General features: G+C 38.9%; 2 protein-coding genes across 2 annotated transcripts in view; both read right to left on the minus strand.

Moving 5' to 3' along the window:
• The window catches only part of LOC116568943 (olfactory receptor 2A5-like), a 97,115-nt gene extending 76,819 nt beyond the window's left edge, over positions 1-20,296 (minus strand). Inside the window, exon 1 of the mRNA XM_032304791.1 lies at positions 19,343-20,296. Coding sequence (XP_032160682.1) covers positions 19,364-20,296 — 933 coding nt within the window. The 3' untranslated portion in view covers positions 19,343-19,363. The remainder of the gene's footprint in view (positions 1-19,342) is intronic.
• LOC116568945 (olfactory receptor 2A2-like) lies at positions 10,534-11,463 on the minus strand. The gene has a single exon (XM_032304793.1). The coding sequence runs from the start codon at positions 11,461-11,463 to the stop codon at positions 10,534-10,536; it is 930 nt and encodes a 309-aa protein (XP_032160684.1).
• Positions 20,297-21,505: the final 1,209 nt, after the last annotated feature.

Here is a 21,505-nt window from a genome sequence, read left to right on the forward strand (position 1 = left end):
AGATCCCCCTGGTGAAAGATCATGGGAAATGAAACTTGTGCTTCCAGAAGATGAATTTTGAATGTCTAGAATTGGAATATAGACTTTATAGAAGAGAACTTGAAATATCATTTGAAATATCATTTACTGTGTTTTGAAAACAGGTGTGAAGAAGGAACAAGAATTTAAAGAAGGATCAGAGAGAGCACCTCGTTAATATGAAGGGACCAAGTGGCTTATAAGTCAGTCAAGACTAAGCACAGGGATGTTACTTTGGAAATAATTCTGTAGTAAAGCTTGAAATCAGACAGCGTGAGGCCCCCAGTTTTGTTCTTCTTTTTCAGTATTTCCTTAGCAATTTGTGGTCTCTTCTGGTTCCATACAAATTTTAGGATTGTTTGTTCCAGCTCTTTGAAAAATGCTGGTGGAATTTTGATCAGGGAGGCATTGAAAGTATAGATTGCTCTAGGCAGTATAGACATTTAAACAATGTTTATTTTTCTGATCCATGAGCATGGCGTGCTCTTCCAACTTTTTGTGTCTTCTTTAATTTCTTTCATGAGTGTTCTGTAGTTCCTCAAGTACAGATCCTTTACCTCTTTGGTTAGGTTTATTCCCAGGTATCTTATGGTTCTCGGTGCTGTAGTAAATGGAATTGATTATCTAATTTCCCTTTCTATATTTTCATTGTTAATATATAAGAAAGCAACTGATTTCTGTACATTGATTTTGTATCCTACCACATTACTGAATTGCTGTATGAGTTCTAGTAGTTTGGGGGTGGAGTCTTTTGGGTTTTCCATATAAAGTATCATGTCATCTGCAAAGAGAGAGAGTTTGACTTCTTCTTTGCTAATTTGAATAACTTTTATTTCTTTTTGTTGTTTTATTGCTGTTGCTCGGACTTCTAGTATTATGTTGAACAGCAGTGGCAAGAGTGGACATCCTTGTCATGTTTCCGATCTCAAAGGGAAGCCTGTCAGCTTTTCCCCATTGAGAATGATATTGGCAGTGGGTTTTCATAGATAGATTTCATGAAGTTGAGGAATGTTTCCTCTATCCCTATACTTTGAATCATTTTAATCAGGAATGGATGCTGTATCTTGTCAAATACTTTTTCTGCATCAATTGAGAGGACCACGTGTTTTTTCTCTCTTCTATTATTGATTTAGTCTATTACATTGATTGATATGTGAATGTTGAACCACCCTTGCATCCCAGGGACAAATCCCATCTGGTCACAGTGGATAGTCTCTTTAAAGTACTGTTGGATCCTACTAGCTAGGATCTTGTTGAGAACCTCAGCATCCATATTCATCAGGGATATTGGTCTGAAATTCTCCTTTTTGATGGGGTCTTTGCAGGGTTTGGGGATCAGGGTAATGCTGGTTTCATAGAAAGAGTCTGGAAGTTTTCCTTCTGTTTCTATTTTTTGAAACAGCTTCTGGAGAATAGATGTTATTTCTTCTTTGAATGTTCGGTAGAATCCTGCAGGGAATCCATCAGGTCCTGGGCTCTTGTTTTTTAAGAGCTTCTTGATCACTGCTTCAATCTCTTTACCAGATATTGGTCTATTCATGTTGTCAGTTTCTTCCTGACTAAGTTTTGGAAGTTTATAGGTTTCTAGGAATGCATTCACTACTTCTAGGTTGCTTAACTTATTGGCATATAACTATTGATAATGATTTCTGATGATTGTTTCTATTTCCTTGGTGTGAATTGTAATCTCTCCCGTTTCATTCATGATTTTATTACTTTGGGTCCTCTCTCTTTTCTTTTGGATTAGTTTGGCCAGTGGTTTATCAACAAAGCTGTGATCACCAAGACATCATGGTACTGACACAAAAACAGACACATAGACCAGTGGAACAGAGTAGAGAGCCCAAATATGGACCCACAACTCTATGGTCAAATAATCTTCGACAAAGCAGGAAAAAATATACAGTGGAAAAAAGACAATTGCTTCAGTAAATGGTGCTGGGAAAATTGGACAGCTATGTGTAGAAGAATGAAACTTGACCATTCTCTTACACCATACACGATGATAAATTCAAAATGGATAAAAGACCTTAATGTGAGGCAAGAATCTATCAAAATTCTAGAGGAGAACATAGGCAGTAACCTCTTCGACATTGGCCACAGCAACTTCTTTCAAGACATGTCTCCAAAGGCAAAGGAAACAAAAGTGAAAGTGAACTTTTGGGACTTCGTCAAGATCAAAAGCTTCTGCACAGCAAAGGAAACAGTCAGCAAAACAAAGAAGCAACCCACGGAATGGGAGAAGATATTTGCAAATGACACTACAGACAAAGAGCTGATATCAAAGATCTATAAAGAACTCCTCGGGGCGCCTGGGTGGCTCAGTGGGTTGGGCCACTGCCTTCGGCTCGGGTCATGATCTCAGGGTCCTGGGATCGAGGCCCGCATCGGGCTCTCTGCTCAGCAGGGAGCCTGCTTCCTCCTTCCTCTCTCTCTGCCTGCCTCTCTGCCTGCTTGTGATCTCTCTCTGTCAAATAAATAAATAAAATCTTTAAAAAAAAAAAAGAACTCCTCAAACTCAACACACACAAAATAAATAATCACGTCAAAAAAAGGGCAGAAGACACAACAGACGCTTCTCCAAAGGAGACATACAAATGGCTAACAGACACATAAAAAAATGTTCATCATCATTAACCATCAGGGAGATTAAAATCAAAACCACATTGAGATACCACCTTATACCAGTTAGAATGGCGAAAATCAACAAGAAGTAAACAACATGCATTGGAGAGGATGTGGAGAAAGGGGAACCCTCTTACACTGTTGGTGGGAATGCAAGTTGGTACAGCCACTTTGGAAAACAGTGTGGAGATTCCTTAAGAAATTAAAAATAGAGCTTCCCTATGACCCTGCAATTGCACTACTGGGTATTTACCCCAAAGATACAGATGTAGTAAAAAGAAGGGCCATCTGTACCCCAATGTTCTTAGCAGCAATGGCCACAGTTGCCAAACTGTGGAAAGAGCCAAGATACTCCTCAATAGACAAATGGATAAAGAAGATGTGGTCCATATATAAATGGAATATTATGCCTCCATCAGAAAGGACGGATATCCAACTTTTGTAACAACATGGACAGGACTGGAGGAGATTATGCTGAGTGAAATAAATCAAGCAGAGAGAGTCAATTATCATATGATTTCACTTACTTGTGGAGCAAAAGGAATAACATGGAGGACATTGGGAGAAGGAGAGGAGAAGTTAGTTGGGGGAAACTGGATGGGGAGACAAACCACGAAAGACTGTGGACTCTGAGAAACAAAATGAGGGTTTTGGAGGCGAGGGGAGTTGGCAGTTGGGTGAGGCCGCTGGTGGGTTATTAAGGAGGGCACGTGAGGCAAACGTGATAACCACTACACTACGGAAACCGGCCAAGGAGGGCACGTATTGCACGGAGCACTGGGTGTGGTGCATAAACAATGAATCTTGGAACAATGAAAAAAAATTAAATTAAAAAAAAGGAAAATCCTGGCCTTGATGATCCACCAGTTCTTTGTCAGAAAGAAAAACAGACTTAATATTTGAAAAGTGGCGGAAAACACTCACCTACACAATTTCTGAATACCAGAGACCAGTAGAAAATTCTACCCCATCTAATTAGTTGAGAATACAACCAACTCTATGAATGAGGAGTTTGTACAGGTCAAGAAAAAATACTTAAGCATTACATGTTCACCCTAGGAGCCCATTTTCTAGACATTTTGGGGGGACTGTTTGGGTTAACTAATTCTAAAGCATCTAAACAGGAAAAAGTCTTTAGAAAAGAAATTGCTTTTTTCATGCCTGAAGATGTAGGGTTTATGCACTATGTGGGTCACTATGTGAATTTCTTTTTATTTAAGTTCATGAATAAGCAGAGATTTTAACAAAATATTTCAAATTTGTGTTCTATACACCATGTAAAAGGCACAAGTGATCAACAGTCCCATCAATAAATTCTGTTCCCCTCAAGGAGAAATTCAAACCACAACTCTCTTACAAAGTTAAAAACCCAAATCCTCATCTTGTGTGAAAAAAGCCACTGTCTTATCTGGTGGACATCCTCCAAGTGCAGATGCCTTTAAGCCCCTCAATTATAAAGAAGGCATAATTAGGGCAGCCTTTATAATTACATAAACTATGCCCTATAATAAAGGAAGACACCTGAGGTGAATTTCTAGCACTTACATTCAGTGTCTCCCTCACCCCGGTGCAGACCTAGAGCTGGAGTGGAAATCTAGCCAACTTCGGAAAGCTGAGGTTTTCAGTCGTACATTACTCAAAATATCATGATTGAGGCCATGGGTGACTTTCCAAAGTTTCTCACCAGAGTCCCTTGGTCTGTGATGGCGGCTCCCTTTCTCAAGAGCTTTCCCCCTCCCCAGTCTTGTCTTTTCCCCTGCATGTAGCACCCTCGTGCAACCTCCCTGCTCCCAAACCAGCCCTGGGGCAGGCATTTCCTCAAGGCCCCCCGAGCAAAATAGTTCAGCACCCACAGAGATGTAACAGGCTCCGGGCTCCTCCCTTCTGACCTTGGGTTACTTTGTTTGAAAAAATAAGAAAAAAAAAAAAAAAAAAAGGAAAGGGAAAAGGAGAGGGGGAGGAGAAGAAAGAGAAGAGTAGGGGAGAGAGAGGGTGAGAGGTAAAGTGACTTTGAGCTCACCTCACCATTCTATTTCCAGCAAGCTGCTAGAGAGGTTGCTGAGTAAAATAAACTCAGTGCTGCCTCCTGCTGGTAAAAACATTCATGTTGTAAGAAAAAGAGCGCAGATACAATATGGAAATGTCTGATTAAAGATTACATGCAACTAATGAATCCTTAAACCCTACACCAAAAACTAATGATGTACTATATGTTGGCTAATTAAACATAACAAAAATAAGTTAAAAAATAAAGTACTTACTGGAAGGTTAAAAAAAATAAAGATTATTAGGTTTGTCACAAAATAGGTTAAAAATGTAGGCAAAAAAACCGACAGTCAGCTGAGTGGGTAACCCTACATGCCCAGAAAGGCTCTTGAAATATTATGAACGTCTGTTAGAAAACTGCTCAGACTTATCGGGGCTCTAATTACTTTCATTACTTTTCAGGAGCGGCTGTGAATGGCATCTTGTAAAAATGTTCTGTCTCCTACCAGGTTTGGGAGAACTTCTCCCACTTTCTAATCTCTTCTCACTAAGTTTCTTTTTTTTCCTTTTCACTTTTAGTAAGTAATTTAAACTTTCCAAATCTCAACTGCTTCACCTGTTAAGTAGGGAAAATGATTTCTAACCCAAATGAAAGAATAGGTCTAAGAAAAAAAATAATTATCTTTTTAGAGTCTTCCAAGATCTATGACTGACTAATCGGCATTATGCATTACAGGGGAAAGGTAATACAAGATATTTTCTATTCTGGGATTCCAATACCAGCCGTAACACCAAGCCCAGGGTAGATGTAATTTTTCTGTTATTTACCAAACACTTACACAGTTTCTGCTATGTGTTATGTATGTTCTATGCATTTACAAAAACTCAGTCCACGTGTTTACTCTGTGAGGTAGGTGCAGTTATCTCCATTTTACAGATGACAAAATGGAGACAGAAAGGTTAAAGAACTAGCCCGGGATCAACACAGAGGTAAGCGGCAGGATTTGGATTTGAACTCAGGAAGGGTGCCTCTAGAGACCGTGTTCTAAAGCTGCTCACTAGTGGATGTGCTGTCATTCTGCTTGATTCTCCAGCAATCAGGTTGGCCTCGTCAGGGGTCAAAGGACCTCAGATGACCTTAAAGAAGTTGAACTTCAAAGAGTGGGAGGGAATGAAACAGCTAGTTCAGGTAACTGAAGCTAGGTCACTTCCTTGTATTGCACTGTGCGCCGACTGCCCGCCCGGATGCTTGTCCATGTATATGACTGCCCTCGGTCCCTGGCTGAACCTGCTACACCCGGTCTGAGCATCGGCACTGAGCTTCCCCTTGTTATTCCAGAAGCAGATGGAGAAAGTGACCCAGAAAGCCCTCTCCTGACAAAGGAGGGTTCCCTAGCTATACATATGTTGCCCATCCCCTCAGCAGGTTCTCTGCATTATTCCTACAAATTGGCAGTGTTTGGTTAATGCTTGTGTAACTTGAGAATAGCTAACCTTCAGACCCAGGGGGAAAAAAGTAACATCTCAGGATGGAAGATATTACTGCCTTGATGTTTTTAGAGCCCCTGACATTTTCTTGAAGCTTTAAAAAAAAAAAAATCATTGTCTCAGGTAGTAGAATGAAAGATCCATGTTGAGGACAGGAAAACAGAGATCTCTGAAGCATTGAAAGGCGGTCAAAGAATAATGATCAGACACGTCAGTGATAACCACTAAACATAGACCTGCTCCCTATAAAGCCATTTCTTTAAGTTTGACAGTCCTGATAGTGAGACTCTGCTCTTTGAGGCAGAGCTCAAGTGGAAAAAGACTTCTGGGCAGAGGGACACATGATCTGATCATGTCATGTCTACAACTGGGAAGAGTCCTCAGTCTTCATGCCTGACCTGTGGTCTCTGGATACCATGTATGTCATATTCTAGGTGTGTCTGTGTCACGCCCTGTGCGGATGCCGTGTTCCTCTGGCACACCTCGATCTTCTGGAGCAGAAGTGTTATTCCTAATTTCACAATGAGGACTCTGTATGTTAAGTACCTGCACCAGCCACACAGTGAGTAGAGGAAATGAGATTCGTCCCTGTCTCCGTGACTCCAACCTAGTGGTGGGGTCTGCTCTTTTAACCTCATGTACCTCTGAATTCTTGACCTCCGCCTATCCTCTGGGGGATCTCACTGGCTTCCTCTCATGCCGGTGTCGTGTCCAGGTGTGTGTGTGTTTTCCCTCTTCCACGGCTTTCTCATGAGAATGAGAGAGATCAGTGAGCTTGCGGGGCGCAGCTTGTCCCTGCTGTGACTCCGCAAACCCTTCGTAACTTTTGGAAGACCCGCTGATCACCAGAGGGCTGCCACTGCTGGTCTCTTCCTCAGATAGAAGGTTCTATAGGCTTTCCTGTAATGCAGCTTCCAGTACAGTATTCATGACGACGTCGGAACAGCAAAAACACAGCTCTGACCCCTCCGAAGTGTATATAGCTAAGCACCAGTGTAAAAATGAAATTCTACTCAAAAAGTTATACCCTACAAATAACAATTTTGAACCAGATTTTAGAAACACAGATTTTTTTATAGCCTTACTTTAAGAACTTTAAATAACTTGATTTCTCTTTTTCCATTCTTTCTTTCTATACAAGAAATAAGACAATGGAACAATGTTTTGAACTTTTAAAGTGCTTAATTAAGTGGTTAATATTAGAACAATATGACTTTTACTATTATCAATTATATATAGAAAATAAACATTTGATTTGCTCAAATAACTTTTATAGTTTATGAAGTTTGTTTATATTGCTGAATATATAAGCTCATTCCAAATATATAGACTGACATCTTAGAATCTGAGATATTGACTTTGGGCAACAGTTAAGGCAAATTTTTAATTCTCATTGGAAGCACTGAATTGAAATGAAATGAAGTCACTTTCTGGGTCATCTTCTCTAGAACCATTTTCTATTTCATGTTTCAGCAAAGATTAAATTATTCTTTGAAAAATTTCTAGCTCTAATAATGGTGGCAATTTATATTCCAAGGAAATATAATTATCTTCTCAGAAAAGTGGAAGAAGCATAGAATTGACTTTATTTTTATAGTTACAACCATGTATTGGGAACACATGTGAACAATTTAGACATAAAATTATGATGGAAAAAACTGGCAACAAATAGGCAGTGGACATAGATGATGGTCCTCTGTCAAGTAAACTGAATTCTATTTATGTGTTTACTTATTTAAGCTTATTAAATGTCTTTGATTATCTTTCTCAGCATATATATTTGCTTATATTGTTGAATACTATATATTATATGCTTTGAGTACTACATATATATATTTAATTGGGTACTATATATTTTTAATGAAAGTTAATTATGCTTAATTTTGTACCTATTCTAGAATTTTATAACTCTTAAAGTTAATTGAAGTTTTCATAACTTGTCAAAAAATAGAGGATAATTAACATCATGATACATTTTAAGATAAAACTGAAAAGCTTTTGCACAGCAAAGAAAACCATCAGCAAAATGAAAAGACAACCTATTAAATGGGAGAAAATATTTGGAAATCACTTATCCAATAGGGGTTAATATCCAAAATATATAAAGAACTCATATAACTCAATGGCAAAAAACAAATGATCCATTTTAAAAACGGGTAGATTTGAATGGACATTTTTCCAAAGACATCCTGATGGCCAACAGGCACATGAAAAGTTGCTTGACATCACACGTCATCATCACAATCACAATGAGATGTTGCCTCACACCTGTTAGAATGGCTATCATCAAAAACACAAGTGATTACAAGTGTTGGTGAAGATGTGGGGAGAAGAGGACCCTTATGCATATAAATTGGTACAGCCACTGTAAAAAACAGTTATGGAAGTTCCTCCACAAATTCAAAATAGAACTACCATTTGATTCAGCAATTTCATTCCTGGGTATTTGTCCAAAGGAAATGAAAACACTAACTCAAAAAGGTATCTGTACCCCCATGATACTACAGCACTATTCACAATAATTAAGACAAGGAAACAACATAAGTGCCCATCAATGGGAGAATGGATAAAGAAAATGCGGTATGTATAAAATGAAATATTAATCAGACATAAAAAGGAAGGAAGCTTTGCTTTGTGACAACCTGGATGGATCTTGAGGGCATTAGACTAGTGAAATAAATCAGACAGAGAAAGACCAATACCATATTGATCTCACTTATATGTGGAACCAAAAAGGGAGGGAGGGAGGGAGAGAAGGAGAAAGAAGGAGGAAAGGGAGGAGAGAGGGAAGGGGAGAAAGAGAAGAAGGGGGGGAGAAAGGAAGGAAGGAGGAAAGAAAAAAGAGAAAGAAAGAAAGGAAGGAAGGAAGGAAGGAAGGAAAAAGGAAGAAAGAAAGAAAGAAAGAGAAAGAGAAAAAACCCAACTAGCTCATAGATACAAGGAAGAGATTGATGATTGCCAGAGGCCAGTGTGTGGGGAATGGGTGAAATGGGTGAAGAGAGTCAAGAGGCACAGAGTTCCAGTTATGAAATAAATAACTCACGGAGATGAATGCACAGTCAAGTGACTATAGTTAATAATACTGTATTGCATGTTTAAAAGTTTCTCTTAAGAGAGCAGATCTTGAAAGTTTTCAATACATGAAAAATAATTCTAACTATATATGGTTACAGGTGTTAATTATACTTATTGTGATCATTTTGCAATATCTACAAATACTGAATGATAAAAAAGCGGCTATTATTATTTTATCACCATTAGCATCATGAAGACAGTTGTTCAATATGGTAAATTCAGAGGAATTTCCACCACCAGGAAAGAAAGATGATGTTATCTAATCATAATCGTCTCATGATGTTTGGTGCTACCCCAAACCATCTTCAAGTAAGTTGGTTCAAATACTACAAAAAAAGTTGGTGGGAAATATTTGAAGAACTTTAACAGGTAATTCAATCTTATTAGAAATTGTTTTAAACAGTGAAATTATAACCCAATAATAAATGTAATATTTGAGCAACGCTCAAAACTCTTACTTCTAAAACCATTTAAACATTTACTAATGAATGTTCTTCATGTCACCAAATCCTAAATATTTAATATATTTTAGGATACTTTTGTATGGGTTCTCCTTGGACTAGAACTTTCCTTAACTTTCTCCCCTTTACTCATAAATTATTCCATCAAGGAATTTAAAGTTTCTCTAATCTCTTACTTCACTGGCCTCACAATTGGTAAGATAGAGTCATAAAATTCTGCAACATTTTCTCTACTGAAATTTCATATCTACTCTGGAAGTTCTGTCTTACAGTATTAATCTTACTGTGCTGTTTCTAGCTACCACAAGGTGATTAAAAAATAACATATGTCTAAGTACATAAGCCAGAGAAATGCACTGATATAATTTTTTACATTTGAATTTTTTTCTCCATACATTAATATTCCTGGGTTCAAAAAATAAAGAACATTTAATATTTTTTAAAAGAAAGTCTAGGGGTGCCTGAGTGGCCCAGTCGGTTGGGTGACAGACTCATGGTTTCAGCTCAGGTCATGATCTCATGGATCCTGAGACAGGGCCAGACTCGGGCTCTGCACTCTGTGGGGAGTCTGCTTGACATTGCTTCCTTCTGTCCCTTCCCCTACTCTTCCTCTTTCCCTCTCTCTCTCTCAAATAGATAAGTAAATGAATCTATTTAAAAAAAAGACTAAATATTCTGATAATTTAGATGTAAAAAATCCCAGTATGGTCTCTCAATTTTAGATGATATGCTTTTCATTGAACTTCTATTTTTAAAGCTAAAGATGGAAAGTGGCCATTTTTAATTCAAACTTCTAAGTGGGAATTTTTTCTGTGTTTTTGCTTCAGCAAACCACTGAATTTAAAAGGAAACGCTACTCAAACAACATTCTATCTATGCTTCATATGGGTTTTTTCTGCAGTATTCTATACAAAGAAGCCTTCACCTGAGCATTCCTCAGGCTGTAAATGAGGGGGTTCAGCATTGGGTTAAAGAGACTGTGAAATAGGGACAGTATTTTCTCCAGCTCTTCTCGTTGATTAGACCCTGGGACCATATAAACCACCATGGCTATGCCAAAGAAAAGCCCTACCACACAGAGGTGGGAGGAGCAGGTAGAGAAGGCCTTTATGCGGCCCTCCTTTGATGGGATCTTTAGGATGGCCCAGAGAATGTACATGTATGAGACTAGCATTAAGCAGAGTGGCCCGACTAAGACAAACATACAGGCAGCAAGAATGACCACTTGATTGATCCATGTATCAGCACAGGCCAGCTTCAGGACAGACAGAATTTCACAGAAGATGTGGTTCACTTTCCTGGGTCCACAGAAGGGCAACCTTAGAAGGAGAATCGCATGTACCAGAGAAAAAGTAAATCCACATGACCAAGAAGTGCCAGCCAGGACCGTGCACACTCTCCAGCTCATGCTGACAGAGTACTGGAGGGGGTGGCAGATGGCCACAAACCTATCATAAGACATCGCCACCAAAATCAGGCACTCTGTCGCAGCAAAACCCAAATAGAGAAACGTCTGCATTACGCATGGAACAAAGGAGATGGTTCTCTTCTGATTCACTAAGTTTGCCAACATCTTGGGGACATTATTGGATGCGTAGGACACGTCAATGATGGCCAGGTGTGAGAGGAAGAAGTACATGGGCGTGTGCAGTCTCGGGTCCAGACAGATGAGCCCAAAGATCATGCCATTTGCCAACAGACTGAAGATGTAGAACAGGGAGAAGATCCAGAAGAGAGAGACTTCCATCTCTGCACTGAGCTGGAGTCCTACCAGGATGAACTCGGAGACCCATGAATGGTTGCTTCCCATTTCTCAGTGACAGTTTATCAAGGACTGAAGAATGAGAAAAGGTCAGAGCTGGAGAATCAACAAAAATTAGAGTTACTTATCTCAAAATGAGTTTGGAGAAAGGTTTTCTCTTTATACCTACTAGCCAGCGCCCCCTACTCCCCAGAACTGGTTACCTTCTTGGTTGAACTTTTAATGTGAAAGTTGAAACTTCCAAGAAAGGGTCAAGAATTAGGCAAAGAACTCCCAAAGGCCTTCACACAGATTCAACAAATGTTACTATCTCTTTCGTATTTACTTTATTCTCTTTTTCTCCACCATTGTGTGCCTTTTCTGAGTGTAAGATGAACTCAGTAACTTTTTAAATACTGAGAATTATTGTTTAACACTTAAGAGCATACTAGGGTTAGAGAATTGTAAATTCTCAATCTAGTATATATTGGATTGGGAAATGAATATGGGACATTCAAAAATATCAGTGTGGTTACAAACTGTGTGCATCACTACCCTCGTTGTATAATTCTGGTGGGGTGTTGCCATAGTCGTAGTTGTCATAGTTCTCCTCAATTGAACCATTTTATTATAGGTACCACTAAGTACTACAAAGAGTAAGAAGGCAGCCTCCTTGATCTTCTCTTAGCCCCACTGAAACATGAATGATAAAACAACCTTCCAATAAAGGGTCTTTTCTACTCTTTTGAATCAGAGTAGATTCACATGAAGAGGCTCTTCAGGTACCTACTAAATGTCTGGGCTTGGTCAATACTGACAGTGAAGAGGTAGATCCTCACTATGAAGATTTGGATAATCCTCAAGATTAAATCAAAGATAATCAAAGATGATGAAATCAAAGATACCAAGTGTCGTGTATTCGAACTGAGATTCCCTCACCAAATAGGAAGCCTTGTGGGTGTTTAATATGTCCTGAACATCTTTACATCTCAAAATAACAGGTAAAGTGCTAAATGAAACAGGCACTCAGGAAATGTTTGTTAGGTGGATGGTTGTCATTTTAGTTCAAAAAATGGAGGTACTAAGTATGTTCTGTCTGCCAGTTTTATTTGACAAAGACGTGGTTTCTCCTTCCTTAGAGAAGTTAGAATATGATCACTGGAAAATGGAAAGAGAGACAAAAATCATAGATTTTTTTCACCTCCATGAGTATGATTGCCTTTGGGAAGCTTCTCTGTAAATGTGCCTTATGTTTGTGGCATGGATTTTTGCTACAATTAAAGAATATGCCTACCTTGTGTAAAGTGGGAGACAGCAATATCGGTATTGCAGAATTCTACAGAGGCACAGTGGGATACAATAAGCAATGTCTGAACCACATTTACTCTCTGAACAGAAAGGATAAAAATACTGTTGAAGGCACTGAATCCATCACTATTCAGTGGGAACATTTGTTTAATAACTTTTTAGCCTAGTCATTTTTGTGTCTGAATTGGTGAATCTTTTCATTCAGATTTTCATTATCATTATCACCATCTTGCTGTTAGAAGAATGAACAACAAAAAAAAATTTAAAAAATAAGAATAAACCTGTATTAAAACTGTGAAGCAGTGGGGCAACTGGGTGACTGGGGCATCTGACTCTTGTTTTTGTTGAGGTCATGATCTGAGTCCTGAGATGGAGCAGCTTTGGGCTACGTGCTGGTCCTGGAGGCTGCTTGAGATTCTCTCTCTCTACACCCTCCCGCCCCCTTTCCAGAAAAAAAATGTAAGCAGATACAGTACTGGCAAAAAGAAGAAAATGTCATGCTAGTGATACCTAAAATTTCATCTCCCCAATGGAGTAAATGAAATAATAGTAACTCAAAAAGGAAACCTTTGTTCAGTCAGTAGGGGCAGCTCTCTATGGGCTGTCCTGGAGCCCAGAATGTTTCCTGATTGAGGGAGCTATATCTCTTTCTCCAATCCTCGTCAGAACCATTGAAACTCCTTTTAATTCTGTTTTGTTATAGGAAAGACATGTATATAAACATGTATATAGACTTTAATTCTGAAAATCATCACAAAAGAGTGAGAACCTGGTATAGTTCCAAAAAGGATAACCATATGGCAAACTTATATTTTACAGTGTTTCAGCAAAGATTTACTATAACTGTTACTAGAACATTTTTTTTTCCATTGAGACAGGTTGCTCTAGAAATCAAGGTCTTCATTTAGGCTAGGTGCATTATCCTTTAGTTAATTAGGCCATTTGAAAACCTTGTTTAAAGACAATGGCTGAATATAAGGCTTCTCATTGTCTGAGCCCCTCACACAGCCCTGAGACAGCTGTGCTAGCTCTGCCCATCACTACTCAGTTACATTAGGAGGAAACCGTGAGAGAGATGCCAGGGGAATTCAAGGATGTCTGCCCACCACACAGTGGACAGATGGTCTCCAGGGTAGGGGAGAGAGAGTCAGGTGGGAAATTCAGGAGGAAAGTGTGAGTCAGGAGGGAAGTTCGGGAGGAAAGTGTGAGTCAGGAAGGAAGTTCACCCAGGAATGTCATTTTTGGCCACATAACCTGTCCTTTATCAGAACCCATATTGAAAATCATCTCTCAGCACAAGTTAATAATCTCTTCTACATAAGGACATGTCAGCCCTAGGTTTTCTCACAAGAAGCAAATTTAACCTACAGTAAATCCCACAGAGTTGAGAGACATACCTCTAAAATGGATGTAGGGCCCTGTTCCCTAGGTAGCTTTCAGAGGATTAAGTCCCAGATACAGACGGAGTCACTCACCAGACTTGCTGAAGGTTCTTCAAAGAACCCCAGGAGTGTAGCTTTTATTTTGGAGTCAGATGAATTTAAAACATTCTTGAGTTTCTATTGAGAATTCAAATTCCCAGAATGATCTTATGATATTATATCTATTTATCTTCTTCCTAAGATTGGGAGGGGGAATTCCCTGAATTTCCTCTGAGGGAGACCTAAGGTTGTGTCTAATGGTCCTTGGAGGAAAATTCTGGGGAACAAACAGGCATCACACTGTTTGTTCCCCAGAATTGGCATCACACTGTTTGTACACAAACTTCCAACTATCTCAAGGGTTATAAATGTGAGACAAATAGCCCAAATTACTGTACCCAAACTCTCAAATTGATCACAGGTGGATTCCCATGGAACCTGTTATGGAAACCTGAGAGAGAACAGATCCCCAAGCTGAGATGTATCTCTGTCTGTAGGAAGGACTGGTAAATACAAATGAGGAAGGTTTCTGCTATTCATAAGCAGCAATTACTGAGCCCTTGTCTTGTTTCAGAAAATGTGCCAAATGCTCTATACTGACTACATGGTTTAATCTGATCAGCATTACCATTTTATGAATGTGGAGACTGAGCTTGAATATGCTAAGTCATTGGTTCTCTTTGTGTGGTCCCACAACCGGAGGGAATGTCTGAGAATCTCTCAAAGGGTCCATATGATCAAAACTATTTTCAGAATTTTATTTACACTTTTGGCCTTCTTCACCCTTCCTCTGTCATGAGTGCCCCGTGGAGCTTTCCAGAGAAAACATGACATGTGATATTACATCCGACAGAATGCAGCAGAAATAGAGAATCCAGTTCTCCTTGCTTAAGCCAACATGTAAGATTGTTCAAAATGTAAACAGGGTTGCCCAGGTGGCTCAGTTCTTTAAGTGTCTGCATCTTGAATTTGGCTCAGGGAGTAATCTCAGCGGGGTGAGATCCAGCCCCTTGTCAGGTTTCTTGCTCAGTGCCAAGTTGGCCAAGGAGTCTCCAAATACCTTTCCCTCTGCTTTTTCCCTGCTCTCATGCCATTCTGTCTTTCTTTTCTCTCTCTCTAAAATAAATAATTTTTTTAAATGTCAAACACAGCTATTCCTTTCGCTCTTTTTTTTTTGCTTTATAAAAGTTGTTTTTCATAAAATACATTATATTAATATATAATAGAAATAATTCTAAATGATTTGAAGTATTTAATAACTTCTTACTTTTGATTTCTAATATGATGTCTATGAACAAATATAACCACATAAATAATATATCTTTTGGTCCTTGGAGATTTTGATGAGTTCAGGGAAGTCCCAAGACCAGAAAAGTAAAGTACCATTGCATTAAATGGTAGATTACCAATCTCACCGGGGCAGAATTGTAAACAAATGGATTTTATCTCATACCAAAATCTTTATAGTTTTCTCTTGTTGCTTCCACAAATGAAGACAACTTAGCAGCTTAAAGCAACACACAACTGATATCTATATACAATGAAATATTACTCAGCCATAAAGAAGAATGAAATCTTTCCATTTGTAGCAACATGGATAGACCCAGAGGGTATCATGCTAAGTGATATAAGTCAGAGAAACAAATACCACAATATGGTTTCACTCGTATGTGGAATTTAAGTAACAAAACAAATAAATGAACAAAGGAAAAAAGAGACAAACAAACAAACAAAAATAGACTCTTAACTACAGAGAACAAACTGGTGGTTACCAGGGGGAAGGCGAGTGGGAGGAGGTAAGAAGCACGTGAAGGGGATTAAGGGTAGACTTCTGATGAGCACTGAATAACGTACAGAATTACTGACTCACTATATTGTATACCTGACTCTGGCATGACACCATACAGAATTATTGAATCACTATATTGTATACCTGACTCTAGCATGACACCGTATTGTATACCTGACTTCTAGCATGGAATTTTTAACAAATTTAAAAAAAAATATATATATATACACATATATATGTGTATATATATATATTTTTTTAATATATATATGTATATATATATATTTTAAATATATATATTTTATTATATATATATATATATATATATATATATATATACACACATACACAATGTAAAAAAAAGAAAAAATACCGGGCACATTTAAAAATATATAAATATATATATATATATATATATATATATTTTAAATATATATATTTATTTATATATATATATACATACACAATGTAAAAAAAAGAAAAAATACCGGGCACATTTAAAAAAACAAACAAACAAGCCCATATGCATTTTGTCCCAGCTGCCATGGGTCAGAGTTCTAGGATCGGGCACCTGGGGTCTCTGCACCTATCTCACAGGCTGACACCAAGGACATGGATGGTTCTGCAGTCCTTACCTCCAGTCCTTGAACACAGCACTCTCCAGCCTCACACATCAGATCTCCTGACCTTTTCCTCTGCTGCTACATGAGAAAACTCCCTGCTTTCAGGAACCTCAACTAACTGGGGCTGGCCCACTAACATAGCTCCATAGTTTAATATCAATTGATTTATAAAATGTCTCCACAGTGGAGCCCAGATTAGCACTCTACTAAAAGAGAGGAGGGCACCTATAGTCTTTTTCTTTTTCTCTTTTTTTTCTTTTTCTCTTTTCTCATAACCAAGGAGCAGCACTTGGATCCCATGTGTTTCCTCAGACACAGGGCATCCTGTCTCTGCTCTTCATCATCAGCCTCATGTGTCTCGAGGACTCCTAACCCGAATTATCAAAGTAATTCTGAATCCCAGCTCAGAGGGACACGGTTTCCATTTCTGTGCCTCACTCTGTTAGGATTAGAATATTTTAAAGTTCCTTTTAATTCCTAACTTATATAAATTTAACTGAGTTAATCCTTTTTTATGGCACAGTCCACACACCTGGTTCTCAGCCTAGGTGCTCTTACAGCAAAAGGACCATATTTTTCTGAGCATCTACATTTTAAGAGCACTTATGTAGCAGGGACAGCAACATTTTACTGAATAGGATAATAGATAAAGCAAGACCATGAATGTGCCCCATGTCTAGAGGGGCCAGTGGAGATGAAGGATAGATTCAAAGAAACAGCAATGTCTTCGAAAGCCATGGCATACATTTTCACATTCTGTACTTATTTGATTACTTGTTCCCCTTGGAGCTATGTTGTTTGTACCTTGTAATAACCTTGAACAGAGCTATTTAACATAGAAATGAGCTGATGGTCAGCCGACTCAAGTACTTCCCCAGACCAGCCATTTTCCTTTGGTATTACACCTTGAGGAGGCTTTACCTTGATCTCAGTATGTTTGCTCATCAGTGTCAGCATGGACATACCATTTATTTATGTAAGGTAGTTGAATTTTATCAGTCATGCCAATGGCATCCCACAGCAGAGTATGGTCATGGTACCAATCAGTTTCATTACAGAAGAAATCAGTAAGAATTACAGAGGTATTTGCTGTGACATTCCAACAGATTTGGCCCTTGTCCATACCCCAGATTATTATGATGACAGATGTCATTACAATTAACCATGGTTTACTGATTTTTGAGTTTCAATCAATCAAAGACAAAACCAGTTACCCTACCTCAGTTTAAAGGCTTGTACTGAAACTAGTTTTTATTGTGTATCATTACATACCACTGAGGACATGGTGTTATACAGAGCAGTTCCTTTTCCTCCCAGCTGATCAGCTTCATACATCTTAAAAACTCCTGGGCTTTGATGCTCTTGGAAGGGGCTCTCAGTAGGGCCTGGAGTCTCCATCACCATCCTGCCTATATGACTGTGAGTGCCTCATAAAACTTCCCTTCTCAGCAGTTGTACTGAAAACTCCATTATTGTTTCATCTTTGGTATTCTAATTTGGTGACAAAAGGATTGGGTTTTGTTTGTTTTATTTTATTCTCATAGTTGGAGGCAGTGTATTTTAGAAATTGGCTTTGAAATCTGAAGAGATTATCTACTGTATCAGTCAGGGTTTAAAAATCCCATTTCCGGGGTTGTGGAGAGGGTGGTTGGGTTATGGACATTGGGGAGGGTGTGTGATATGGTGAGTGCTGTGAAGTGTGTAAGCCTGACAAATCACAAACTTGTACCCCTGGGCAAATAATACATTATATGTTAATAAAAATAATTTTTTAAAAAATCCCATTTCCAAAAAAATGGTATTTATTTATTTCCATTTTGTTTTGCTTTTAGAGATCAGAGATTCAATATTTCATGACTTTGAAGTTTACAATTATAAACTGTTCATTTATAAATAGTTTATTATAATTCTTTTTTAATACCAGAGGATTGGGAGACCTGAGAGGAAATTCATCCCAGCTGCATGAAGGTAAGAATTGGGTATGTTGAATTTTGCAAAAGAAAGTGCAAAAGAAGGACATACTATTTTTTTTTTTTTTTTTAAGAAGGACATACTATTACACAGCACTCAATAGCTTAAGGCAGAGAAGGAACCAGACAGATTTAAAGGAGATTATTGTGGAAGTAAGGTAACTTGAGCTCTGAAGATCACAGGAATTTTCAGCCCTAGAATTCTCCTGGACCATCATTCTCCACGATGCCCTGTCTGTATATAGGAAAGATTTACCCATTATAGGAACTCTAGCTTATCCTTATATAACCCTTTATTGGGTGCTTTCTGTGAAATAGCCCATGAAGGCAATGATATAAACCTTCCCTTGTTCCTGTCTTCTGTCTCCTGACCTTCCTGGTGTCTTTCCTACATTGTCCTGTGAGGCGTGCATGTAGGACTTACGAGGTCCTTCTCTAGGACTTGTGAGGACCTCCTACACCAGGACCTGTGAGGACAACAAACTTTGTGTTTCTCTGACACTTCCCTGTGTCTCCTTATGTGGCATACCGAAATCACCATAACATTTAAAAAAATACAGAACACTTTGTCTGTGATTTGCATTTCTTGTTTCTTCATAGTGACAATGATGATCACAAGGATTAATTTTGAAAAGGCCTAATATTTACTAATACTTCAAATTTTCTGTCTTTGCTTCTTAGATCATCTCTAAGAATCTTTGCATACCCATGGTCATGAAGCTATTAATCTATTTTATTTTCTAAATTCTATATGGCTTCAGGTTGTATATTTAGGTATAAAATATTCTATTTTAACATGGTACTTATTATAGCATAAGGTGAAAAAATGCCACCTACCATGTTGATTTTCACTGTCCCTCACATGTGCCTCTGCTTGTACAGCACTCTCCTCAGGGCGCCCTTGACCTCTGCATTCCTCAGGCTGTAGATCAATGGGTTCAGCATAGGGTTGAAAAGGCTGTAAAACAGGGAAAGGATCTTCTGTTGTTCCTCAGGGTGGCTGGAATTGGGAGTCATGTACATGACAATGGCGCTGCCAAAGTAGAGCCCCACCACACAGAGGTGGGAGGAACAGGTGGAGAAGGCCTTTCTGCGGCCCTCCCTAGACTGGATCCTCAGAATGGCAAACAGGATGCATGAATAGGACACCAGCACCAAGCAGAGGGGCCCCAGTAAAATAAACACACAGGTCCCAAAGATGACCATTTGGTTGAGCCTCGTGTCAGCACAGGCCAGCTTGAGGACAGACAGAATTTCACAGAAGAAGTGGTTGATTTCATGAGGCCCACAGAAGGGGAGCCTCAGGATGAGAATTAAATGGACCAGGGCCAAGAGGAAGCTAAACACCCAGGAAGTGCCAGCCAGAACAAAGCACACTCTCCAGCTCATGATGACAGTGTACTGGAGGGGGTGGCAGATGGCCACAAACCTATCATAAGACATCGCCACCAAAATCAGGCACTCTGTCGCAGCAAAACCCAAATAGAGAAACGTCTGCATTACGCATGGAACAAAGGAGATGGTTCTCTTCTGATTCACTAAGTTTGCCAACATCTTGGGGACATTATTGGATGCGTAGGACACGTCAATGATGGCCAGGTGTGAGAGGAAGAAGTACATGGGCGTGTGCAGTCTCGGGTCCAGACAGATGAGCCCAAAGATCATGCCATTTGCCAACAGACTGAAGATGTAGAACAGGGAGAAGATCCAGAAGAGGGAGACTTCCATCTCTGCACTGAGCTGGAGTCCTACCAAGATGAACTCTGAGACCCATGAATGGTTGCTTCCCATTTCTCAGTGACAGTTTATCAAGGACTGAAGAATGAGAAAAGGTCAGAGCTGGAGAATCAACAAAAATTAGAGTTACTTATCTCAAAATGAGTTTGGAGAAAGGTTTTCTCTTTATACCTACTAGCCAGCGCCCCCTACTCTCCAGAACTGGTTACCTTCTTGGTTGAACTTTTAATGTGAAAGTTGAAACTTCCAAGAAAGGGTCAAGACTTAGGCAAAGAACTCCCAAAGGCCTTCACACAGATTCAACAAATGTTACTATCTCTTTCGTATTTACTTTATTCTCTTTTTCTCCACCATCATGTGCCTTTTCTGAGTGTAAGATGAACTCAGTAACTTTTTAAATACTGAGAATTATTGTATAACACTTAAGAGCATACTAGGGTTAGGGAATTGTAAATTCTCAATCTAGTATATATTGGGTTGGAAAACGAAAATGCGACATTCAAAAGTATCAGTGTGGTTACAAACCATGTGCATTACTACCCTTGTTGTCTAATTCTGGTGGGGTGTTGTCATGGGTGTTGTCATGGTCCTCCTCAATCGAACCATTTTATTGTAGGTACCACTACAAAGAGAAAGAAGGCAGCCTTCTTCATCTCTCTTGGCCCCACTGAAATATGAATGATAAAACAACCTGCAAAAAAAGCTCTTTTCTACTCTTGTGAATCAGAGTAGATTCACATGAAGAGGCTCTTCAGGTACCTACTAAATGTCTGGGCTTGGTCAATACTAACAGTAAAGAGGTAGATCCTCACTATGAAGATCTGGATAATCCTCAAGAAGAAATCAAAGATAAAAAGGAGATTATACAAAGTGTCATGTATTCGAACTGAGATTCCCTCACCAAATAGGAAGCCTTGTGGGTGTTTAATATGTCCTGAACATCTTTACATCTCAAAATAACAGGTAAAGTGCTAAATGAAACAGGCACTCAGGAAATGTTTGTTAGGTGGATGGTTGTCATTTTAGTTCAAAAAATGGAGGTACTAAGTATGTTCTGTCTGCCAGTTTTATTTGACAAAGACGTGGTTTCTCCTTCCTTAGAGAAGTTAGAATATGATCACTGGAAAATGGAAAGAGAGACAAAAATCATAGATTTTTTTCACCTCCATGAGTATGATTGCCTTTGGGAAGCTTCTCTGTAAATGTGCCTTATGTTTGTGGCATGGATTTTTGCTACAATTAAAGAATATGCCTACCTTGTGT

Source organism: Mustela erminea, chromosome 11 (assembly GCF_009829155.1).
Source record: "Mustela erminea isolate mMusErm1 chromosome 11, mMusErm1.Pri, whole genome shotgun sequence".
Taxonomy (NCBI): Eukaryota; Metazoa; Chordata; class Mammalia; order Carnivora; family Mustelidae; genus Mustela; species Mustela erminea.